Source organism: Octodon degus, unplaced genomic scaffold, assembly GCF_000260255.1.
Source record: "Octodon degus isolate 3935 unplaced genomic scaffold, OctDeg1.0 scaffold00054, whole genome shotgun sequence".
In the NCBI taxonomy this organism is placed as follows: domain Eukaryota; kingdom Metazoa; phylum Chordata; class Mammalia; order Rodentia; family Octodontidae; genus Octodon; species Octodon degus.
This window is the reverse complement of record NW_004524630.1, coordinates 12,928,823-12,955,279: the sequence shown is the minus strand read 5'-3', so window position 1 is coordinate 12,955,279 and position 26,457 is coordinate 12,928,823. Positions and strand designations below refer to the sequence as shown.

The 26,457-nt window shown below is 46.4% G+C and overlaps 1 protein-coding gene across 3 annotated transcripts in view; it reads right to left on the bottom strand.

Annotated features, from left to right (window-relative positions):
* Window positions 1-26,457, bottom strand: part of Slc6a13 (solute carrier family 6 member 13) — a 43,251-nt gene that overhangs the window by 11,947 nt on the left and 4,847 nt on the right. For all 3 annotated transcript variants that reach the window (XM_023717668.1, XM_012515226.2, XM_023717669.1), the window contains 5 exons: window positions 18,615-18,749; window positions 15,251-15,391; window positions 11,635-11,719; window positions 10,833-10,965; window positions 9,921-10,055 (listed from right to left, as the gene is read on the bottom strand). In XM_023717668.1, coding sequence (XP_023573436.1) covers window positions 9,921-10,055; window positions 10,833-10,965; window positions 11,635-11,719; window positions 15,251-15,391; window positions 18,615-18,749 — 629 coding nt within the window. The remainder of the gene's footprint in view (window positions 1-9,920; window positions 10,056-10,832; window positions 10,966-11,634; window positions 11,720-15,250; window positions 15,392-18,614; window positions 18,750-26,457) is intronic.

Sequence of the window (26,457 nt, the reverse complement as noted above, 5' to 3'; positions counted from 1 at the left end):
TTGCTGGACACTGGCACATATCTCTCCATCCTTCTTTTCAACCCTGGCTTCCTTCCACCCATCATACTTCAGGGAAAGGAGCCCCTGGAGAGGAGGTAAATCACTATTTCTCACCACCCTTGGGCTGTAACTTGGAAGGCTTTCCTTTCACTTCTTTTTTATTATGTCCAAAAGTCCAGTGTCCCTCCCTGGGGGAGAGATGGCTTATCGTGCTTAAATAGCATAATATGCATGTACCCAGGCTGCCTCCCCCTTGTGGAGACAAAAATAAGTCCTGAAGTATGAGCAACTAAAGGTAGAACAGGTAGGGCAGTAAGGTCTGCCCTGGTATAAACACATCTCAAAGATCCTATTATTTTTCCTCACCAAAGACAGAAATTTAAAAAAAGACTCTATCAGCCAAATAGGTCAGTGGATTAAAGCACCTGCTAAGGCAGACGCAGGGGCCAGAAGTTCTATGCCCGGGCCTGCCATGCTGGCCCCACCGCCAGGGCACGCTGAGGTGGCAGTTGAGACTGGGTGTGGTGGTGTGTGCCTATAATCCCAGCATTTGGGAAGCTGTAAACAGGAGGATCACTACGAGTCTGATCTATGCAGTGAGATCCTGTAGACCCTGTAGACTCTGTCCTAAAATACAACTATGACCTCTAATTGACAACTTAAGGACACACGGTGTACTTACACACTGTCACAGTCCTTGAAACACTCCACTCTTGGGAGTTCAAAGGCCCAATGGGGAGTGGAGGTTGGTACAGGACCTTAGGTTGGTAAATGAGGCAGTAGAGCCCATTCGCCCAATGGTATCTAACCCATACATTCTCCCTTCTCAGATCCCAGAAGATGCTGGTTGGTTTTCAGGGTTAGACTGAAGAGAAGCCTTCTTTTGTATCCTTTACATACAGATTCCCAGTTTCTTTTTGCCTTTGAAATCCTTGCAACCAGGCTCTCAACTGACCTAGACTGTGCTTCCTAAATGGTCCTCATCTTTTTGGGGCAAGTGATGTCCCATGACTTGACACGTTCTGAATTTCTCCAGGTCACAGTACTGGAATATGGAGATGATGTGCTGTTACGTTTCTGCTCAGGTGATCTCTCTAGCTAAGGCCTCCATGCTCTGCTGAACTTTCTAGCAGACAAAGGTTATAAAGTCTCTAGATCTAAGGCACAAATCTATAGCTTTGAGGTCAAATACTTGGGCCTTATCACATCTAAGGGAATCTGAAGGCTGGGAGAAAAGAGTTAACCCAGTCCTGTCCTTCCCTTCCCACAGCCCAAGATTCTAAAACAGCTCAGGGGATACCTAGGAATTACAGGTTTTTGTTGCCTGTGGATAGCAGGGTGTGGTGAGAACACACAACTTTTATATCAGTTTATAAATGAACTGCAAAAGTCAGATACTCCTATTTTAACCTGAGAACCTGATTCCAAACTGCATTCCAGAAGCTTAAACTAGTGCTTCTGAATGTCCCAGCAGTAAGCCTCCCTACAGGACACTGTTTCACTCTGTATGTTGACAGAAGGCGGGGCATGGCTTTGGGAGCGATGATGGCCCCTGGACTGAGGACCTGCTCAACAGTCTGGAGGGTATCTGAGTCATCAAGCAGGCAAAGCGATGGGCTGCGTGCCTCAGAGCTGTAGCTGCTGTACTTCTTCTGGTCCTGGAAGCATTCAAGCTGACTAGGCAAAGATCTCACTGGATATACAATATACACAATGCGGCAGGACTTCTTTCTTCCAAAGGGAGCCTACGTCTATCAGACAACTGACTTCTTAAATACCTGACTCTACTTCTAGAAGGACCAGCCATTCAAATAAAGACATGCTCCTCCTTAAGCCCTGCCACCTTTCTACCAGAAAAAGAAGAAATTGAGGCCAAAAGACACGAATGCAATCAGGTGATATGTACACAACCAGAGAAGACTTGTTAGACACACTCTGATTTGAGCCTCTCCTGTGATGGCACAAAGAAAAGACAGGGCATGCAGTCGCGACTCCACATCAGACACTTGAAAGTTCCTCACTTGTCCCTGGGACGAGTACCCAGCTAGCAGAACTCATATCTCTAACAAGGACTTTACAACTCAGTGAAGGACAGAAAATGAATTTGTGTGTGTGTGTGTGTGTGTGTGTGTGTGTGTGTGGAACCAGGGATTGAACTCAGGTCCTTACGCTTGCCAGGGAAGCGCTTATTCCACTGAGCCATCTCCCTGACCCACTTTTTTTTTTTTTTTTTTTTTTTTTTTTGGTGGTACCAGGGATTGAACTCAGGACTCTGAGCTTGCCAGGCAGGCACTTATTCTACTGAGCAATCTCCCAGCCCATGAATATTTATTTTGATGATGATTATATGGCAAAAAAAGATATCACTCCTATTCTCATTGGCCTAACTCTATTAATACTTGTATGGACAACCCCTGCAATGTATATACTTTACAGGTCAAGGAGTGGTTTATAATGGACTGGTTTGATCATCCTGGAATTGCATGGGAAGGTCCAATTGGCACTCATTGGTCCTGTGGAACCAATTTGTGGCCCTGGTTACTGCCTGGATGGATAGAGAGATGCATGCTGGGATTTATGTGGTTCCAAGGCAGGAGTGTCAAAAATATTAATTAACCTGCAAACTTACCCCATCTGACAGTCCACAAGCGTGTTTCACTGGTATGATCATTTGACTTTTATATTTATTCCTTCCCTAAAATTAGAGGATGTCCTTTAACACATCAAGGCCTTGAGCAACTATACTCAACAGGCCTTAAACAACACCTTGGCTGGTCTTTCTCTCTCAATGAAGAAGTAAAATTAAAGAACAAGTCTTCCTCTAAAATCAGATGATGTTAGACATAATAATAACAGCACAGGGGAATACTTGTGCAGCTGTAAAAGTGAATGCTGTGTGTACATTCCTGAACCTTTGGTTAATATTTTGATGGAACATTAATGACAGGCTAATGCTATGCTGAATTCTGAAATTCCCTAACCTTTTCTTTACCCTCTTTGTGGAAGGCTGTTACTGGCGTTTCCTGGTGGAAACACTTGTTGGTTGTACTCATAATAGTCTTGTTGATTTTCTCATCTGGCCCATGTATACTTAACTGTTTCTTTGGCCTTGTCTCCTCCAGACTTAAAGCTATAAGCCTACCCAAGATGAGAGCTCATGGCATCTATCAAGGACCTTTAGATAGATCCTCTGTGGGGTTTCTCTGACTGCCAATCACAGTTAGGACCCCTTCAGCCAGAGTAGCCATGGTGATCATTGCCCCTTGCCTTCTCGTGGCAGTTATTGGCTCTTCAGAGGGGGGGCAATATAGACAACTAAGTTCTGAAGAAATATTATAGGCAATCAGACAGGGCTAGGCCCCTGAGGCAGCCAGTGTAGAAGATGAGAAGATATCACAACTATGACTGGAGGCGCATCTGCTGAAGGCCAGGCCGCAAGATAAGGATAGGGTGACCAGGCCTACATGCCTCCCCAAGGATAAGCAACAGACTGTAATTGGTATCACCTGGTTCAATAGTCTACATGGACATCAGTCACCCAGGTGGGTGACCAGGACCACTTGACTCATCTCTACCAAGAAAGGTCCTCGTTCTTTCCATGTACACATGCTATGTGACTTGCTCCCCACTGGATCAACATTATCTAGGTGACTATGCTTGTTATCTTATTGGCTGATCACAGTTTTGTCCCTCAATTGTACCCAACTTGTGACTTTGTACTCACCTCATGATTTTGCTCTCTAAAAACTTCCTCCGAGAAGCGGGCTCATTGGCAACCCACTTGTGGGTCCCATACCGAAAGTGTCTCTCAGAAGCTCTTTCTCTCAATAGTTTCCCTACTCTTAACATCCGCTGTTCCTTAGTATTCATTCTTTGATTTCGGGGAATACAAATGATGCATCTGGCACCCAGCAGGTTGGGTGTTGCGTTTATTTCCCCTATATCTTTTGGAGGTCCTACATCAACATGGCCACAGGAGTACAGGCTGAGCCAGAGCTGAGCTGGGAGAAGAAGTCAGTGAGAACAGAAAGGCTCTGCAGGAGAGCTGGAGTTCAGGGCCTGAGGTCAGACCCCGCGGTGCCTTTGAACAGAGCTCCTCGCTGGGAGCTTGGCAGGCCTGCTTGGCTCTCTGCACAGCTGTGGCCCTAATGTCTGCTGGACAGGGATTGGATGGAGCAGAGGAGGCTGAAGGAATATGCAGGGCAAGCTGTTCTGTTCCCCGCCGCAGGGACCCATTTCCTGCCCATTCCAGGAGCCCCAGGTTCCAGGACAAAACTCCAGTGTGTTTTTAGCTGGGGCAAAAAGACTGACCAAGAGAAAAAACAAGTATGAAAAACACTTGGTGGAGTATGGGTAAAAAAGATGTTTTGGGAGAGAGAGAGTTCTAGAGTATCCAGGAAAGATGTTTCAACCCAGAGTCCAACTCCAGGATTTTTCCTATCTACCTGATGCGTAACAGAAAATCATGTTCAAGTTGATCTGGGTCCAACTCCTAAGTCTACCAATCACTAGCTGTATGATCAATTCCCCATCCCAAACCTCTTTTCTCATCAGGAAAATGTGTAAAATGACAAATAAAAAAAAAACTTATACAAAATGATGAACACATAAATAAATACCAGCTTCCTGTCCTGTCTGCTAAAATAATAAAAAATAGACTTTAAAATCCTCAAAAAATTTATATCCTTCAGGAAAGGGTTATAATAGTGTTGAAGACACTAGACTTCAATAGACTGTTTGAATAAGCTTCCCATGATGCTTGTGTTGTGGTTATCCCAAGGCTCCCAAGTTGTCTAGGCTTTTGTTGTCTCTGACTATAACAAAAGGCTGATATCTGCCTCACAGAATGAGTGTGAAGGACTCAAAGTGCCCGGAAGAGGAGGAGTGCATTAGACACGTGAACCTGCACTGGTGTCACTCACTGCTATTCTTATTCTTATTCTTATTCTTATTATTATTATTATTTGTTTTTATGTATTTTAGTATACGGTCTACAGGGTCTCACTCCACAGATCAGACTCAGTGATACTCCTGTTTTCAGCCTCCCAAGCGCTGGGATTACAGGCGCACACCACCACGCCCAGTCTCAGTCGCCATCTCATTGTGCCCTGGGAGTGCGGCCAGCACAGCAGGCCAGGGATCGAACCCAGTTCCTGCGCCTTGCCTTTCAGTACTCATGAGGCTGCATCAATTTCAGCAAGCTGTACAAACTACAAAGACTAGTCCCGAGTTGTGGTTTCTGCCTCCTCCTTAGGCAAAGCATACATTGGAGTTGCTTAATATCAGAATTTAAAGGGCTCAGTAGGGCTCTTGGGTCACTCTATTCCCACCCTCCTCCTTGCCCATTTAGCAAACTTCAGTGTAATGAAAGTTTAGGATGAAGTGGGGGGAGCGGGTCTGAACAAAATAGGCAAACCCTGAGTCCCCAGGAAGAAAGATGACAGTGAGCCCAGCATGCAGCACGCCTGGCAAGGGAAAGGCAGAAAGAATAAAGGAGCACAGCGTTGCCTCTGCCTGGCTCCTGGCCGCAGCCTCAGTGCTTGGCAGACAGAGATGTCCTTGGTCTCTATGTTGCTAGCAGGGATTTTGCACCTCTCTGGAGTGCCAGGCAAATGCCAGTTGGAATTGTCACACTTCCTGGGGAGTGCCAACTAGACTCAATTAGGGCTCTGCTGGGTAAACCCCCTGCAGGTGCTGCTGGGCTCACTGATGACAAAGCCTCCTGTCAGCATGGGAGCAAGCACAGGCTGCATCTGAAACGGCTCCCTCCCCGAGTCGCGAAGCACTTGGAAGACTTTGTTCCCTGGGCTACCTGCAGCGGCCGGGGTGGGAAGGATGGTGTCCAGGGTGCAGATTAAGTCACATTCCCTGCGGTCACCCAGACACAGAGCCATAGCCTTATTAATTTTCTGACCCATTTTTGTGTGCAATGGATAAAAGTTATTATGTACCAGCTCCTGCATTTAGGACAGGCCTGGTACATAATAGACCCTAACACGTTTTTGATGAGTGTGTGAGTTGTGACAGCAACAGAGACCTTACATTCAAGAACTCACAAGCCAGTACCGTGAGTGGCCCATGACTGCAAGCCGAGCTATTGGGAAAGCTGAAGCAAGAGAATCACAAACTCAAGGCGAGGCAGGGCAAGTCAGCAAGACCCTGTCTCAAATAAAATATTAAAAAAGAAGCCAGTGATCTCAATACTCTGGAAGGCTGTGACAGGAGGATCACGAGTTTACACCCAGCCTGAGCAACTTAGCAGAAGCCTGTATCAAATTAAATTTTCTAAAAAATTTGTAAAGGGCAATGGCCGTGAGTCATCCACATGGCTGCACTGACAAAGATTCTACAATCTGAGGTACAGGATCTCAGGATAAATCCTGAGGGGATTTCACTGACCTTCTCAGACCCAAAAGCTACAACTCTTGTTGCACAGGTCCTGCTTTACCTTGGTCTTAACCATCCAGTAGAAAAGTATGAAGACGAAGTATAGGAAGTAAAGCCATGCTGTTATGTTGAGCTGTGGGGGACTCAGGTCAATAATTTCTGACATTGCCAGTTAAACAGAAGACCCAATGCTATTATGGGCTACTGGACTCTTTTAGAATATTTTGATGAGTTTACACACCTATAATATTCAATAACGGAACTTAGAAAAAAAGGGGTATACCGATGAATGTCCATTTTGTATCTGTGTATTCAAAGTGGTTAGGATAGATATATAGCATTCTCTTAATGAATAGAATGATTTGTTCTAATGGTGTTTGTAAATAGGATCACAAGTCCGCATCTTGTACAGCAATTAACCGCTAAGAAGAATATATGCAGTGTGTTATTTGTTGAAACTGCCGATTTGATTTGAAACTGTCTCATTGCTATCTGTTTATCAATAAAATTTTGAAAAAAAAAGAAGCAATAGAAAAAAAAATTTGTAAAGGGTTGGGGAAGTAGCCCAGCATAAATGGCCTGGCTGGGTTCCACCCCTAGTGCTACAAAATAATATTAACAGCAACAATAGAATAAGTGGCTGAAAGTCTGTCTTAGTGGTAGAGGGACAGAGACAGAGTGATGGAGATAGAGACAGAGATCACCAAGTACATGGTATTTAGATGTGGTTCCTACTGCAGGTATGAAAAGAGAAAATTTCTGAACTCTTTGAACCTCAGTTCTTTATCTACAAGGGGGTGGGGGTGTCCCTCAATGATCTACCAGAAGGATTAGCTGAAATAATGCATGCAAACCTCTTAACAATGCCAATAACATAGTGAGCTCTGGCTCTAAAGAGCTGGTCAGGACAAAGCTGACACCGTCATGACATAGTCATGACATAGTCAGAGAGCACTAGAGGAGCAAAGGACAAATTCCTGGGCCCTTAACCTGTCAGTCATTAAAAGCAGGATGTAGGTTTGTTTCTAAGATAGACTGGGACTCTTGGAATGTACCAATAGGCTTAACTAATTTAAAAAAGAGAGAGAGGGGCCGGGGAGATAGCTCAGTAGAATAAGCACTTGCCTGGCAAGCGCAAGGGCCTGAGCTCAATCCCCAGCTCTGCCAAAATAAATAAAAATTAAAATAAAATAAACATGAGAGGAGAAAGAGAGAGAGGAGAGAAAGAGAGAGAGGAGGAGGGAGAGAGAGACAGACAGAAAGAGAGAGAGAGAATAGACCAGGACTTAAAACTACTTTACTTTAGTTCAGTTCAGTTTAGTTTTTAATAGAAATCATGACTCTTGGATCTACCAATGCCCAAAAGATAACTAAAAACAAAACAGAGCTTAAACTTCATTTTATGAATCTCTGAGCCGAATCCCCATCAGCTCTCATGTAGGCCTGCTAGTCATTTATGCAATGTCTAAAAGTTGGCAAAACAAGATTTGTTAGCACTAAATTCACCTATTCTATCTCATCGCCCATCAAGACTGAGAACGCTTGTACTGGGAAGTCTTGGTTGCCCCAAACCTGTGTTCTCCTTGGATTCCACCATTCCAGCAGAGCCTTGCGTGACTGACCGCCCTTCAGGACCCAACGACTCCTTCCACAGAAACCAAATTGCTCTGTTCATGAGGCTTCCTCTGGAGCTACACACCATGCCCAGCATAGGGACTGGCTGGACTGCAGCCTGGATATACCCCATAAAGCTGATCTCTGCCCATCTGATCTTCTTCACCAATGTGTCCCTTCCAGGGACGACTCAAGTTGGAGTCCTTTCTTCATTTTTCTCTTGCTTGCAAATTAAAGCTTTTTCCTATAAATCCACATTGTCACTTTAGCTTTAGTTTTTATCATCAGTAAAGGCAGGATGTACACATCAACAAGTGGCAAGGCCATAAATACTGGGCCTCTCTCTCTCTCCTTCTGGCCATGCCCCTTCTCTCAGTCCTACCTGCTAGCTTCCTCCTGCATGGTAGACCTGAGCCAGACGCTCGGCTGGTCTTTCCAAGCCTTCCCTCCACTGCCCCTCCTGCTTGCTGCCTGTCATGCAGCACAACCCTTTGGTTCCAGGTAAGTCAAGAGGCTTATAATTCAAGAAACAAAAATTCACCCTGTAGGGCCTGCCACCTCCTCGCTGTGTGCTGCAGTTACTGGGCCATGCAGTGAGGAGGCTGCACTAGGTGATCTCCGGGGTCCCGCCAGCCTCAGCTGCTCTGGCTCCTGGCATGGCTTTGCCCTCATGCTCTTTGGAGGGAGCATGAGAAATGGGCGTGAAGAAGGACAAGCTCACCCCGCTCCTGCAGCAGCCAGAACCGTGGCTGACCCTATGGGCAGGCGTCTAAGGCTGCTGCTGGGAGTCATGCGGTCCCTGAAGTCAAAACAGAAGACATAGCTCTGCTGGAGAACGGCCCAGTTTCTGGATCAACCCACATTCTGCCAGAGAAGCCGTGCCTCTGTGGGACCTGAGTTCCTAAGGGTTCGGGGGAACTCAACTGTGTGTCCTTCCCTGGTCTGTTTGCCCCCTCAGAGCATTAGTGACTTTTTTGCTTTCATTCCTGGGAATTGAATGCAGGGTTTTGCACTGAACTATATACCCAGGCTTTGTTTATTTTTTATTTTGAGACGGGATCTTGCTAAGTCACTGAATCAGCTAAGCTGGGCTCAAATTTGTGAATCTTCCTGCCTCAGCCTCCCAGAGTGCTGGGGTCACAGGTGTGCACCACTGCACCTGGCTGTGAGGGCCTATCTTAACTGTGCAGAAGCCACGTGACCATCTTCCAAGCACGCCCGACCTTGAAGGCACTGCACCAACAGAGGAGCATCTCAGCGCCCCCTCAGCGCCCAGCAGGCAGAGGCCAGGTGCCCAGGCAAAGTCACACACCCTGGAGCTGGAGCTGACCCACGCTCCCCCAACTTGGCCAGCTCTCGGGATGGCTGCCACAGAGGAGAAGAGACACCTGTCAGAGGCGAGGCCTGTGCTCCACACCCTCCGACCTGCAAGCAGCATTGTCCTGCTGGGCTGGCTGCAGCAAAGGGCATGCGTAGAGTAACAGAAGAAGAGACACCTCTGGGAAACTTAACACCAGCTTTACTAGGCCAGGAGGGACTGGGGACATGGGACCAAAGCAGGGGTCACATGGGCAGAGGGAGGGCACCAGAGAGTGCTACACAAGGGAGAGAAAATGGGCGTGGTTGGAAATACAAAAACTGCAGAAATGAGGAAAATGGGTAGATGGGGTGGGAGGGAATACAGCCTCTGAATAATGATGTTAGTGACATATTCGCAGTCGCTAAGAAATATCCCTAGGGTCTCAGCCCCGAGGGGCGGACACTGTAGACCCATAGGCCACTGCTCACCAATGTGTGCAGGAGGGAGGCCACCTCACCATCATCACAGACACCCGGGGGGCTCCCCAGTAGAGCCCAGGAAAGCCTGCAGCTCAAGCACCACCCCCTCCCCATGGCAGCGCTGGTCTGTACCTTCTTACCTGGGGATCCCACAGGCGTGTGAGGTCAGGGTACAGGTAGAACTGAATTCCCTTGGCGGCCCCAGGCAGTGTCACCCCTCGGATCAACAGGACCACCAGCATGAGATACGGGAAGGTGGCTGTGAAGTACACCACCTGGTCAGGGCAGGTAAGAGATCCGGTAGAGCGGTCAGGCAGTGTGAGGGAGGAAGGAGGGGCCCAGAAGCCATCATTGGCAGCAGGCAGGAAAACAGATATTCCCTCCACCCAAGGGCAGGGGAGCCGGGGGACCCCCTCTTGGGCCTCTGTCTCCCCTGCAGTTGTTCTGGTCCATCTCCCCTCCCCCTCTCCTCCCTCCAGCTCAGAACACTAGCTCTACCCACACACATCCAGTATTTGTTGAGTGTCTGAAAGAACTTAATTGTTCTCCTAGCAAGTATGTGGAATTACAGCAAGGGTTGTCACATGTGGAAATATCTATACCCCATGGCCTCTCCCTCACAGAGTTTAGGAGCGTAGCACAACCAGGCAGCCAAATTAAGATGGAAGCTTCAGCAGAGGCCTGCAGGGCTTGAGTCCAAAAGCGCTCAGATGCCCTCTAATACCTCAGACAGTCCAAGGCATAGAGACCCCAACACTCTTGAGTTGGTGAAGAGTCATGCTGAGGTGAAGAGTGTGACAGGCGCTCCTTACCCACAAAACTCTTCTGTGAGATAGAGAGGCTACAGTGCGTTCACGTAAGTGGCACATTCCATGGCACACTCTGCAGGTGTCCTTCCAGGCTTTCTCCATCCCACTTTACTTCCCAGAAGTAGTTGGGACAGAATCCAGGAAAGGCCCAGGATCAAGGAAGGGGACCACCTAAAATCTTTGTAGGGTCATTCCCCTCACTGAGCCACACCAAGGGGCACCTGGAAGCTCTCCTGAACAGACCTTGCCCGTGGACTTGACCCCCTTCCAGATGCAGAAGTAGCAGATGACCCAGGCGAGCAGGAGGCACAGGACCAGCTCCCAGCGCAGGGCCCCCAGATGCTGGATGCCATCAGAGATCTTCAGGACCCGCCTCCTGGGAGAGAAGCATCAGACCTGCCTCACTTTGGCCTCCAGCCTTGAGTCTTCTTCCTCCCTCCCTCTCTCCCCACCTCCCTCCCTAACTTCCTTTTCTCTTTCTTTCTGCAGCACTGGGATGGACACCAGGACCTCCTTGCACAAGCTAGACAAGCACTGTGTCACAGATCTATACCCCAGCCCTGAGCCACAGTTGTGGAGCCCACCAGCTACCAGTCTACTCTTGTCTAAGGCCTGTCAGATCTGTGAGGCTTCCTCTGCCCAGGGATGAAGCTAGACATAAAACTTGGTGAACATAAACTGCCTTGGGGAATGTCCCCCAAGGCCTGGTCTAACATGGGGAAGGATGTACAAATGGCCATTCTCTCAGTCAGGCTTATGGGACATTTTGATATGTGGAAGGGAGCCACAAGAGGCAACAGAGCAGGAGCAGGGAAGGTGGCCAGGAGTGTGGATGCACACACGTGTACTCCCTAATGTGGGGAGAAGGCTTCATGGGCATCTCTGAAGCCAGCCCCCTGCTAACCACATACACAGCACAACGGAACCCTCAGTGCAGGCTGGGACAAAAGAAAATGAAAATTCCCCTTTGGCCCACTGGGAATCCACCCCTCTCTGACTTTGGAACACACAGCCCACATTCAGAAGGAAAGAGGGTCTCACTCACTCCCAGAACTCGATGACAGGGGAGGTGGCATTCTCGGAGGTCACATTCAGGGAGCCATTGGTCTTCTGGAACTCCACACAGTTCTCTACTCCCGGGTCCCCGGAAAGAAGAAAAAGACATGAGCCAACAGTCACCTCAACAGGGCTGGATGGATAGGAGAATGGAAGGGCGGCATCCAGGAGCTCTACTGGAGTCTGTGCACCCTCCTCCTGTGTGTGCTCAAGGCAGCCGACCCACCTCACCTCCCCACACGGACATACTGTGGGCTGTGTTTGCATGCATATTCTCAGTAAAGCATGGCCAGATGGCCCTAGGGGATGTGCTCCACGTGCCAGCTGCTTCCAAGTCAGCAAATCTTTCCAGGACACTGTCCCGGGAGGAGTCACAGCCTTGGCAAACAGGACAGGCCTCCAAGGAAGCGATACAGCAGAGCGGCCAAGAGCTCGGCCCAGGGTCAGAGCCCTCTGGCTCAGATCCCAGGGTTCTGGGAACCAAATGTGTGGCCTTAGGTAAGTGACCATTTGACATCACCAGTGTTATTTCACTGATCTCTAAAATGTAGATACCACCATCTATCCAGAGGACTGGGAGGGGGTAGGATGAAGTTCAGGCTGGTGTCTAGATGTCCCCCCCAAAGCTTCATGTGGTCATAGATGGCGGTTTTTTCAGAGGTGGCTGGATCTAGGGTGTGCGGTGCTGAGATCAAGGGGGCGTGATTACTAAATCAGTCCACTGGTAGGTTTGGCATAGACAGGATTAGAAGCACCCCACCCTGGCTGAAGACAATACAAGGGACAGAAAGGGGACTAGTGTGCTCTCATTGCTTGTTGCTGGCTGCTTGCTTTCGGTGTCTTCTGCCTGCCACAGACTGTGTCCCCTCTGCGTGCCTCCCTGCCAAGCCACCCTGCCTTTGACCGAAATCTCTACAAATGTGACCTGAATAAAAACCTTTCCTCCTTTAACTCCGGCTGTCGGGTGTCTTGTCTTGGCAATGAGAACAGTAACCGAGACAGATGGGACACGAATGTGTAGTGCCTGGCAACTGGTGGCTCCTCATTATTTCTGTGTCACTGTGGAGTGCCACTAAGCATTGACTTTCTTTTTTAATATTTAATCCACGTAATAATCCTGGGAAGTATTAAGACAGATGCTGCTTTTTCCATTGTACAAATGAAAAAAAAATGAATCTTCTTAGACATGACTTGTTACGGCTCACCTATAGCTGAGCAACCTGGAATTCAGGCCAGCAAGCTGTGTAGGTTCTACCTCAGAACACCACAACTCTGCCCTCCACCAGCGTCCTGCTGCAGGTCACCACCGCCTCACAGCTCCTTGCTGGCCTCCGATTCCTGCCCTTTCTTCTTTTGTCAGCTTTCTGTTTAGTAACCAGGGTGATTTTGCTAAACCCTATATTACTCCACATCACACCCCAGCACCTCTGACCTCACTTCCTGTCACTGTTCTCTAGCCACACTGGCACCCCTGCTGGTCCTACTCTGTAACCCCGTGCACTTCAGGGCCACGGCACTTGCCACTCCTCTTCTAACATGTCCTTCTGCTCAGTAGCTGGATAGGTCACTGAGTTCTTATTCCCCCTCCTTCTTCAATCATTTCTCAAAGTCATCTCAATCAGGCCTTTCCTTATTACCCTATTTAAGATCACACCACACCCCCAAAACTCCCAAACCCAACCCTGCTTTATTCTTCTCCACAGTGCTTCTAGAATACATCTACTTTCTATTGTGATGCATAATTACTCTTTTATTTTGTTCATGGTGTGTCTCAGTAGCTAGAATAATAGTTACAGAGAGATATGGATCTTTATTTTGGCCATTAGCTACCCCGGTGCTTAGAACAGAGTCGGACAGAGCAGGACCTCCATAAGCACCTGCTGAAGGGCTGAAGGCCAGGGCAGGGCTCTCTCCACAGAACCATAGCATCTTCCTATGGAAGAAAAGCATCATTTCATCCTGACAGGACAGGTGGGCCCATACTATTCATGACACTAGGCTCTAAGCAAAACTAGGCCTGCTAGGCGGTGTTAAAAATGTCAAAAAGCAAAAGCTTTAGTCATCTGGTTTGCCCCAGAATTGCATCAAAGACTCCCAACAAACCCAAAGGCAGATAAGCCTGATCTTGCCCTAAGTCAAAGGGTCTTGCCACAGAGCCTTGTTTGATTGTATTAAGTCACTCTACTGAGGTCTGGATAAAATATTCACTATCTGGCAAGCTGGTTGTCAAGGGTGATGCAACATACATAGTTATAAACAAACCAGCACACAGACAACAACTTTAGAATAGAACAGATTTTTAAAACTTTTAGTCAATAAATATTTCTTGAGACCACATGAGGCAGCCGACACTGTGCTAGACATAAAGGCCACAGCAATAAGGAGATTTTCTGCCTCCAGCTCTTGACACCTGGTAGGAAAACTACTCAATCAGCAGACAAAAAGATCCGTACCTGCCATTCAAGGCAAAGGTCAATACAGGAACAGCCAGGTGGGGTGCCAGCCCAATTTAACTCTTCACCTGGCACAGGGTGATGGGATGCAGGGTTCCAGGGAGGGCAAGCACAGCCTGGACAGGGAGCAGGCACCATGGGGAGGGGACTGTTTGAGGAGCAGGAGGGAGAGGTGTGGGCAGGTCAGGAGTACACAGACTAAGCCCCGCAGGAACATTTTCCCTGGTAAGTAACAGCTTCAAAATCTAGTTCAGAACTCAGTAACTTACCTAACTATTCCTCTTCCAAAACAGTAATCTTGTAGACAAGCACTGAAAGGTATGTGGACAAAGACAGCAAGATGCAGCTAGGATTCTAAGCAGCACAGTGGCCAGCCTGCTTTCCTACAGGGCAGTCATGACTTCATGGGGGCGTTTCAATTAGATTTAGGAAAAATCCTGTCCCTTGGACACACTGGCCACGTGTCATGTTGCTCAGTAGCCACTGTTGGACAGAGGACTTGGCCATCCTCAGAGACAACCCTTTGAACAGACCTAACCTAGATATTTTTGTTGTCATTACTTTCAATACAAAGGCTCTGTCGCTGTAAGTGGCCCACGCAGTTTTACAAGCAGAGAAGTTAATTGCTGTTATAAATTACACTGATGACATATAAAACAGTTAATTCCCTAGTCAAGCCAAGAGAAATTATAAATTTGAAATGAAAACCTAAAATAGCACCACAAAGAAGACACAAGAAGCAAACAAATGAACAAATAATAAGTACATATATCAAATCAGTCATATTTCAAATTGAAATAAAGGGCTAAACTCAACTTTTTTAAAAAATGAGTTCTATTTACATAATACATGAGTTGAATATATCAATTTATTTTTTAAAGCAAATGGTCTGGGACATTTTGCCTGCAACACTAGTGAGTTCTCAGCTATCTTGCTGCTGTGCGGGGGATCAAAGCCACAGCTACACACACAGGCAAGGCAAGCGCCCTACAGCTCCTCGCTCTTCCCCTCGAGGTGTATATTCTCCTTGATATTCTTGGCCAGTTCCTAGTCAGTAACCACAGGGACTGGGTTTCCTGGGACAGAGGGACAATTGCACTCCTGATTATGCAGCAGAGCAAGTGGGGGAAGGGGAGTCTGAAGGGACCTCACCTGTGTTCCACTCGTGGTGGCAGCTACCCCACGGCAGGTCAGTGGTGAAGCTGCTGAAGAGGTAGAAGAAGGCCCAGGCCAGGACAATGATGTAGTAGATGTTCAGGAGCATGACAATCACCTGGGAGCCATAGCCGATGCCTGCAGGAGGTGGGGTGGGGGGGGAGTCGGGGAGGGGGAGGGGGAGGGAAGGGTTGGGAGGAGGACAGTAGAGTTGAGCCAGGCATGGGGTACAGATTTCTCCTCTGACCCTGCTCCGGCTCTGTGGTCCTTCAGCAAGAAGTGCCCTGGCCCTCTGCTCCCAGGCCAGGTGGGGGCTTGTCTCCTGTCCTCTGTTGCCCTTGGCCCTCTTCCTGTGCCGTCTCATTTCCATCAGGTTCTGAAAAGTCACTGATCCAGTTATTTTTTAAATAGGTAAGACTACCTCCATAATAGGATAGTTAACAGGCCTCAGAATTAATCTGATATATTTTTTGAAACATAAAAACCACACAATCAGAGAAAATTTGCATAGAAGGAAATGCAAATCGTGAATCAACACCTTTAAAATATAATATTCATCCTCGTTCATTACAGGTGTGTAAAATGACACAGTGATAAGACACCATTCTGCAGTTACAACATTGGAAAACATTTTTACAAAGGGTGTGACTCAGGGCTTTCCATACTGCCTACATATCAGAAGGGCCCAGGGCATCTACAATGTTTCAAAACTAGGCCAGACCCCAGACCGTTGAGATCACAGCCTCTGAAGATGGAACCTGGGCCACAGAGTAAGTAGAAGGTCCTGGTGGTCTCAGTGACTGAGGTTTGAGATCCACCAAAGAATCCAGAGTTGCTCAAGATATAGAGAAAGATGCTACTCGCATCTAGTGTCATTGTCACCTTCAGTGTCATTAGTACAACATAATGAAACAGATCAAGGGTGCCAAGTTGATTGTCCATTTGCATGCAGTATTCCTAATCCTGGAAATTTATCCCAAGGAAGTACTACTGATGTCTACTGGTTTGTTGAAAGGCACAGTGAATGCTTGTTCGATCAGTCTCACATGCCCGTGTCTGGCAATCTGCACAACTACTGTGAAGATAAGAATGTATAATATAACTACTATTGTTAATTTCCTATCACTTTGTTTTGAAATTCTGCATTATTTTTCTTGTTGCTGTTGTCTTTGCTTTAGTTTTTTCTTTTTAAAACAAAACTTTAGCATGTGAGTTAGAAGTGAACTGCAGAATTTGTGGGCAAACAGAAGTAATGATAATAAAGAAAAGCCAAAATTTTAATTTGAAATAAAATTTTAAAAAAGAAATAATTCCAAAGGTAGAGAAGCTACCTAAACAAATACAAGCAAAATATAGAAAATTTACAAGCAAGAGAAAGTAACCAAAATGCTCAAGCAGCTTATTTATTAAGTTCCACAGATGAAAATTTAAGAATTATTAAGTGAGTATTATGTAGAAAGTGGAAAATAAAACTAATTGCAAAAAGAATATAAACTGTGCTTATTCCATATTATAAAGTCTGTAGAAAGAAAGATAAAAAAGCCCCCACACTGGAACAGCCCAATGCTGTGAATGGCTAAAAATCTGCGGTCTATCCAGTGAAAAATCAATGAACTGTCACTGATTTGTGAAAGAAACTGAACAGGTTGGTGGATGTGAAGGCTATTATGCAGAGCAAAAGGCCAATCACAAATGGCTACTGGGGCTGGGGAGATAGCTCAGTGGGATAAGTGTTTGCCTGGCAAGTGCAAGGTCCTGAGTTCAATCCCTGGTACCACAAAAAAAAAAGGCTAGTCTTCATGGGTCCCTTTATGCAACATTCTCAAAATGGCAAAACTCCAGATAAACAACAGAATAGAGGTGGCAAAAGGTCAGGGATAGGAGGGGTAGTGTTGAACGTGAGGACAGAGGGTAGTGTGGGGGAGACCTGAATAGTGAGGGGCCAGTAGCAGCCTTGAGGAGTGGCAGTGATTGTCCAATTTACATTTCTTACAAAATTACACAGGGTTACACCTCCATACATGAGCGAGACAATGGGGAATTCCTGAAGCCTCGATAGGTCTGTGGTGCCACCACACCAGCACCCCAGCATTTCCACTGTACTGCAGTTGTACAAAATGTTGGCAGTGGGGCAGACTAAACAAAGGATACACAGGACTTCATTGTACTAGCTTTGTAATTTCCTGAAAATCTATGGTTATTCTGAAATAAAAATCTAGAGAAAGTCCTATCTAGCGAGAAACAATGAAATGAAACACCATAAAAATTACAGTTACCGTGTCAAGATGATAGAACGATTAGTGAAAGTTTTTCTCATTTACATTTTTTGTACTGTCTCCCTAGTGTAAGAACCTGACGAGGAAACAGGATGTGAAATATCCAGTGGATACTGTGAAAGGGAAAGAAACTGTTCAAAGGGAAGGAACAACTGGGATGAGGGAGAGGAGGAAAGAAAGAAGGAAGAAAAAAAATATATATATATACAGGATAACTTGGATAATTATACTGCTGATTTCTGCAGGTCTGCTGAAAGGAGCAGTTAATGCTTAAACTTTTTCTCTTTCCTTTTTTAATCTTTTACAATTTTTTGACCAATTTTACAGGTTCATATCTGGTAATCTGAACAACGACTTTGAAGACAACAATATGCAATAAAACAATAACGGCTGAGTTCCTTTCATTTTTTCTAGTGACATTCTATACCATTGCTAATGTGGGTTTGGTTTTTATTTTTTTTATTTTACTATTTTTTGTGTTCTCTTTAAAAATACAAAATATTTAATAAAGGTATTTGTAAATGTCTTAGAATTGGTAAAATGACTTTTAGTAAATTGGCAAAATGTTTTACAATTGGCAGAATAACTTTAAAAGCAAACCCAGGGGCTGGGGAGATGGCTCAGTAGGATAAGCGCTTGACTGGCAAACGCAAGGATCTGAGTTCAATCCCCGGTTCTGCAAAAAAAAAAAGCAAACCTATTGCAATATATTTATGCTACCTACAGCTAAAAATAGCTTTGAGCTCTACTTATCTACTTACTTACCTACTGCCTTTGCCTTCTTCACTTCTATTATGGCTTCATCCTCTGATGAGGGTGACTAGCTCTGTTTTTAGTCCATGCGCTATTTATTTATTTGATTTTTTTTTTATTTTTTGCGGAACTGGGGATTGAATTCAGGCCCTTGCGCTTGCCAGGGAAGCGCTCATTCTACTGAGCCATCTCCCTGACCCCCATGAGCCAATCTTACCAGAGGCTCGGAGTCGCATTTTAACCTCTGAACTGCTGTTCCCCACTCAGTCACCCCAAATACGGTCTGTCCACACTCATGAAGCTACCCTGGAGTCAGCTGCAAAGTTACTCACCCTCAAAGATGGGGCAGATCTTCCTCCAGGCTGTGATGCCCCCCTGGCTCGTGTACTGGCCCAGTGCTGTCTCCAGAAAGAAGAGAGGAATGCCACAGGTGAAGAGGAAGATGAGGTAGGGGATGAAAAAGGCACCTGTGGGCAGAAAACAAGCTGTCAACACCTGACAACATCTTCCATGTGGTGGTCCATGTCACGTTTCCCCATCAACATCCACACGCCCAGTGAGGAACCAAGGGGTGGGGAGCATGCAGCGCTGCAGGAGACGGCTAGCTGGACATCTAGGACCACAGCTGCACCTACAGTTACCTAGAAGCCACACAGCCCATGCCTCTTTTCACTGTTCAGTTTCAATCTATTCCTTCTAAGTTTTGCTCTCCAATGAGCACCAGCTGGGGACCACCTAAATCACACCACCATGCATGGCAGTCGCCAAGGGGTCACTGAAGGGTAATTATCCAGGACCCGTAGCACAGCCCACAGTCCACAATTCCTTTCAAAGAAAGTATTACTCTTAAAGGCAGATGGGGATTTCAGTAACTTGACATCAGGTTTCCCTTTAGTAATCTTTCTGTTTCTCTTTTCACAATCATTGGCTGAGACTAGACCATGGATGTCCAAAATGCTGGTGTTTTTTCTGCCATGGGTCTCCATCTGCTGCCATAATGGACAGGTGAGCTCATAGAATCCAGGTAATAGGGGACTTCCAAGACAGGAAAACCCAGACACCTGCACAGGATATCTCAAGCTTTCAGCTAAGTGCTGCTCAGCACATATCTGTGGGAAAAGAAATTGAAATAGGGGAAAGAACTAATGCAAAATTTTCAATCTATTGTATTCATACAGTGTATGTGCCAGGAAGCCAGATAGAATGATCTCAAGACTCACCCAACATTTGGCAGAGTATAGTTAGCCTGAGGCTGAACGCCACTCCAGTCCTACCTGACAGTTATTTACAATAAGATGCAAAAGGATCAAGAGTACTCACTGATACCCAAACATAGCTCAAGAATATTTATAGAAATCTTCTGCGGTTCCAGACACTTAGGAGGCTGAGAAAGTTCATGGCCAACCTGGACAACTTAGCAAGACCTTGCACCAAAATTTTAAAAAAAGGCTAGGGAGGTTGCTCAAGGGTCCTCATGTACCCCAATATTGACAAAAGGGGGCTGGAGTGTGGGATATTTGTAGGAATAAAAAAATCATCTATCTAGCAGTGAATACCGAAAAAATTTTGCCAAGATTGGAATCCAATTTAAAAAAATATCAAAATGCAAGGTAGAACAATGCTACTCATAGTAAATAGATAAACCAACTCTGACCCATAACTTGCACAGATGTTAGAAATAGCAGATAAAGACCTTTTAAAGTTACTGTAATTATATTACATATACAGTATTACAAAAAGTTAAAGACATGAAAGACAGAGGAAATAAATAAAACTGCTAGAGGTAAAACTACAATGTGTGACATTTATTAAAAAAAAAAATACACTGAATGAATTTGTGTCAAGAGGTGTAAAGAAGAAAGGATTAGTAGAGGGGCTGGGCCAGGGCCTGGGTGTGTATCTCAGTGGTGAAGCACGTGCTTGTCATGACCAAAGCCCTGGGTTGGAGCTCTAGCAACACCACCCTCCAAAGAAAATGTTGGTGAAGGGATCAGTTGGCTTGCCTGGCACAGGGGCACATGCCTCTAGTCCTAACCACTCAGGAGGCTGAGGTAGGAGAACCGGTTGAGCCTAGAAGCCCGAGAGTACCCTGGGAAACAAAGAGAGACTCCACCTCTCTATGGAAAAATTCTATCTATTAAACTTGAACCATAGTATATGGTTCCATATCCAAAATAAAATAGAGGAAAAATAGAATTTAAAAAAAAAATTGGAGGGCTGTAAATGTAGCTCAGTGGTAGAGCGCCTGGCTGGCAAGCACGAGTCCCTGGGTTCAATCTCCAGAACATCAAACAAAAACGCCCATAAGAAAAGAGCACCCGTCAGTCCAGCTCAAGGCCTCCCACATCAGTGCGCCTGCTCTTGCCCAATACACTAAGCCAGTGCTTAACCAGATGGCCAGCTGTGCCTGCTCTCTGCCTCTTTGAGCACAAGGTAGCCTGCCACCAGGACAGGGTCCACACCGACTAGATGGCACCCAAAGGGATCCAGGGAGTGCTAAGGTCCACTTTTCCTCTTTCCCTTCCCATTACCACAGTCAAAAAGTGGAATTAGGGGAGCTGAGGAGATAGCTCAGAGGTCTAAGCACCTACCTGACAAGCTCAAGGACCTGAGTTCAAACCCTGGTACCAGGCGAGACCCTGTATCCAGGGGAGGTTTATTTATTTGTTTATTTATTTTTTAGGGGAGGTTTATTTTTTGTTTTTGGTGCTGAGGACTGAACCCAGGGCTTCTACCACTGTGCCAAATCCCCAGCCCCAAGACCCCGTATCCAATAAATGTATTCAAACAAACAAACAAAAATCGGGGGGCTGGCAAGATAGCTCAGTGGACTAACGTACCCACTGAGGCAAGCTTAGGCAAGCTCAGGGACCATGGTTGGGTCCCCAGCACCACATGCCATGCCAGCCCTGTCCCCAGGACATGCTGAGCTGGCCAGAGTCCAGGGCATAGTGGCTCATGCCTATGTCCCAGCACCAGGAAGGCTAAACACAGGAGGATCACCAAGAGTCTGAGCTGTGTAGTGAGACCCTGTAACAACCAAATACATTAAAAAAATTAAAAAGCAGAATTAGTCCTGAAGATTGTAGATGGTGCTCAGGTGTCTACACTCCCAAATCACCCAACCTAAGTCTCCTCAGAATTCTAGAATCTGCTACCTTTTTCCCATAGAAAAGTCATTCAGTGGGCCACCCCTCTCCAAAGGAGCATATTCTGTGGTGTCACCTATTGTATTTCAGCTACTTGTTAAAGATTATAAACGGATATTCTCCTTGGGCAACAGAAGAGAGAACACAAGAACAGCTGCTGGCCTGACTAAGGGTGGGCATTCAGGAATGCACCAAAAATGATAACAGCTTGTCACACACTATAAAAATGGCAATTACTGGCCGATGAAGAAGAGTGCTTCTCAAGCCTCTTTATTCTTTACTAGCTACAAAACAATCGAGACTAATAGTTGCCTTTGATCTCATTTAGTCCTCTTTCTCCTGGCGTCCCTGCGCACTCTCCCCTCAGAGTTCAGAGCTGAGAGGAGCCTCCCTCTGTCCTTTCCCACCACTGTGCCTATTTCTGAGAGGCCCAGCTGCAGTGCTGCCACATGCTGTGGCCCCATGCGGAGACTCCAGGCCCAGGCATCCTGCCAAGGAGGTTCTGGCTGAAGGGCCAGGCTTAAAGCACCCAGGATCAGGGTCTTAAGGGATGGAGGATCCAAAGAAGGACCTGGAGGGGGCAGGGAAGAACTGGTCCCCTGTCTTACACAAGGTTGTCTCCAGCTGTGCTTTGAGACTAGCAAAACTCAATGGTTTTGGCAGAAGTGCTCTCTGCTCCTGGTTTTTAGCAACATAGATACAGAAAGTAGGTGAAAATTGTTGGCAGATGCCTGGTTTTGTCTGAACCAAGATTGGCAGGCAAGTAATTTAAATTTCCACTTCACCAATTTGAACCACACCTCCAAAACCTTCGCCTCCCCCCGCCCCCGTGTCCCTGTATCACGTGTCGTGGGTGATCCAGGGTGTCTTTCTCCCCATTGCCAGAGCTTTGGCTAGACAGGCCTTGGTGGAAGGTCACATTTGCTTTTCCCCCCAAGTATCTTGGGGTGGAGTGTGTAAGAAATAGTTGAAGTTTGCAACTACTCCAGCAACTCAGCCGGCTCAGGGACCCAACCTCACATGGCGGGGCCCTCTGGGCACTCCCACTTCTCTGCCGCCCTTTGACTGGCACACTCCCAACCCAGGAAGAGGGAAGGAATACCTGGGCTTCACTCACTCCTGAGTGTTACCCCAATAACCCACATTTGTGATTTCCAGTTCTTCTCTCTCCATCTCCCCCATTATCTTACACCCATGCCAGTCAGTCTTGCCCCAGCGCTCCCCTTTAGTCACTCTTATTAAGGCCACGGTGACCTCCATGCTACCAAATCCAACAGTCAGATCTTAACCCATCTGCAGCATTTGATGTGAGCTGTTTCCCCTGTCTCACTTATATAATTTTTTACTTTGCTTTCCAGAGCTCTTAGTTCTCTTGGTTTTAGTTCAACATCGCTGATGTTCTCTCTCCATACCTCCTTTGCTAGTTCCTCCTCTCCTTTCAGAGCCTAGCTGTAGCCAGCTCTCTCTCACAAACTTCAAATTGTATGGTATACTTGATTGTTTGATATGGTGTATTTGATTGCTCCAGTTGAGTATCTAATAGATATCCCACTTCAACATTCTCAAAACTCAGCTTATTTTCCTCTCAAAATCTGCTCTTCTCACAACCTTTCATATTTCAGTAAATGGCAGCCCTTTGCTTCTATTTGCTCAGGTTGAATATCCTGGATTGCTCAGAGACAGTGGTAGCGATGGAAGTGACATGAACGGGGCACACTCTGCATATCTCATGGGGGGATTCCAGCCTGAGGTACTCTGAGCACTGAGGAGTCCAGTCTGCCATTGGTCAGGATCCCAGGAGCCAGAGAGGCCCTCACTGGAAGCCCCGGTCTGCAGCGTGCAGCATCTGGGTGTTTGGGTAGAGTTAACAGTTACAAAGATGGGGATCAAAATTATCTTCAAAGGGGGTCAGTGAGATAGCTTAGCAAACTAAGTGCCTGCTTAGGCAAGCGCAGGGACTGGGGTTTAATCCTGGCACCGCCTGCCATGCCAGCCATACCCCAGGGCATACTGAGCTGGCCACCAAGACCAGGCGTGGTGGCACATGCCTGTAATCCCAGCACTGGGGAGGCTGAAAACAGGAAGATCACTATGAGTCCAAGCTGAATAGTAAGACCCTGTATCAAACACATGAAAAAAATGGCTTCAAGACTTTAGCCCTTGGGTCAGGGAGATAGCTCAGTAGAATAAGCACTTGCCTGGCAAGCACAAGGGCCTGGGTTCAATCCCCGGTTCCGAAAAAAAAAAAAAAGACTTTAGACCTTGACACTGACAAAAGATCTGCAAGGTTTCAGGGTAAATCCTAAGGGGATTTGACTGACCTTGTCAGATACAAAAGTTACTTTTTTTTTTTTTTGTTATATAGGTCTTGCTTTATCTTGGTCTTAACCATCCAGCAGAAAAGTATAAACACGAGGTATAAAAAGTAAAGCCATATTAATATGCTGAGCTGTAAAAGGCTCAAGTCAAGAACTTCTGACATGGCCAGTTCTGTGGATAACCCACTGCTATTATGGTCTACTGGACTATGTTGGATTATTTTGCTGAATTCATGCATCTACAATATTTGAATGGCAACGGTATACCCATCTCTGACAAAACTAAACTATATATATATAATAGTTAGGATAGATATACAGCTACTTTCTCTTAGTTCAATGAGAAGAAAGATTTGTACCAATAGTGTTTAGACAAGATATCATGTCTGCATCTCGTACTATGAATAACTACTATGAAGACAATACACAATGTATTAATTGTTGTAACTGTCCTACTAACCTGTTTTGAAAGTGTCTCATTGCTACTTCTTTTTCAATAAAATTAATAAAAAATGACTTTAGCCTTGTAACTGGTGCCTACCAGCTCTTGCATCCTGATAATCAGTTCTCAACGCAGTAGCCAGACAGATCATCTTAAAGCCTAAGATCATGCCATTTCTGCTCAAAACTCTTCCCTAACTTTGCACGTCACTAGAATGAAAGCCAGAGTCTTGCAGGGCCAACAAGGCTGCGGCTACTTTCACCCCCACATGCCTGCACTCTTCTGGCCACAGTGCTTCGCATTCCTCCTGCTTCAGGCTCCCTGGCCTGCTAGCGGCTCCTGAATCAAGCCAGTCCCAGTCGTCCTCTCACTTAAGGCCATTAACCTTTGTTTACTCTTCCCGGCAGACTGTACCCCGATACTTACATGCCCAGCTCACTCCTGAAAGCTTCTGCTCAGATCGGCTTATCGAAGCCTGCCCTGACTGCTCCACGTATACCCACGCTCCTGATCACTTCCCCAGCTCATTTGTTCCTTCTCCACAGCACTCGTTAACTTTTTTTTTTTTTTTTTTTTTTTTTTGCAGAATCAGGGATTGAACGCAGGCCCTTGTGCTTGCCAGGCAAGTGCTTATTCTACTGAGACATCTCCCTGGCCCCTTGTTAACTTCTGATCTACTGTGTTTAGTGTGTACTTTCTGTCTCCTCTACAACGTAAGCCCCACAAGGAAAGGCACCCGTCCGTTGTGTTTATAGATGTATTCCAACCACACAAAGCCATTCATGGTCTTTGCTAGGTACTCAGTAAATATTTGGTGTTGAATAACAGTGTCAGGGCTCAGTTGACAATATGCCTATACAAGGGACAAACTGAAGATCTAGGAAGCCTTGGAGTGAGGCAGGACCTGGGGGCAGGAGGCCATGACCCCAGGTGACAAGGAGGACAGACACCTAAGAATGACAGCGCCTCCCTCAGGCTCTCTCAAAGTCCTACCTGCTACTTTTGATTTTTTTTTTTTTTTTAAACAGGTTTTTGCTATGCAGCTCAGACTGGCCTTGAACTCACTTTGTAGCCCAGGTTGGCCTTGAACTCTCAGCAATCCTCTTGCCTCAGCCTCCTGAGTGCAGGATGAGCAGCATCACATCCTGCCTACTCACATTTTTGTCTACCTGGTCTTTTCCTCTCTGGAACTCACTTCAAATTAGATCTACCAAATGCTGAAGCTGAAAGAAACCAAAGAAGACATCGCTTATCATAGCTTGAAATTACAGATATACACTGGGGGCTTTTTCATCCCTGACTTCCTCACCAAACAAATACTAAGTTCCTCCTTTATCATTCCCACCCCCAGCCCAGAAGTGGCTCTGTAAAGCTACAGACTTAGAAAACGACTTCAGAAGCAACTCCCAGGGCACATTACCTTTCTCTCAAGGGAAAGTGCTCATGGTATTTCCCTGGAGTATCCAAGCATCCTCCTCCCAGACTTGCATGGAACATTCCTGTCACCCCCACAAGCCCAAGCCCCAACCTGAGAGCTGTGGGTTTACTGGTGGAAGGGGGTCTAATCAATCTAAATGATTTCCATTCTCTGCAGCATAATTCCACAAACCAGCAGCAAAGCATCCTTTCATAAAGAAGCATCAGTCTCTTTAGCAAAAAGAAGACAGCAAGGTGAAATCCTTGGACCTGTTCTCTGTAGAAGCTTGTTTTCCTTGGCAGATGGGGGAGTTAACTGATGACAGTGGATACACCACTGGAAGCACCAAAAAAGCAGAACTGCAGGCAGGTCTGAGTTGTGCTAGTGACCAGACAAATCCTTGGTCAGTCTTTGGCAAAGGAGCCTTTTCACGAACACACCCAGTGACCCCCGGATGACTCATACCCTTCAAAGCAAACCTGGGTGTCTGCCTCTAGCTCCAAAGTCCTTCAAAACACGCCCCCTCAGCTGCCGTCATCCATCAGCAAACAGAGAGAAGGCATGCTAAAGCCTCGTGCCACATTAAGGAACAGATCTGTGGGCAGTGACATACGGCTTAAAGAAAGAGCTGGACTGGCCAAGTATGGCAGCATGTGCTACAACCTCAGCACTTGGGGGTGGGGGGCCGGGGCAGGAGGATTCCAAGTTCAACTCTTACCTAGGCAACTTAGTCACTTAGCAAGGGAGAGCTGGGATGTGGTCCAGTGTAAATGCCCTGGGTTCAACCCCCAATAATGGGGAGGGAAGGAGAAAGAGAAAGAGAGAGAGAGAGAGAGAGAGAGAGAGAGA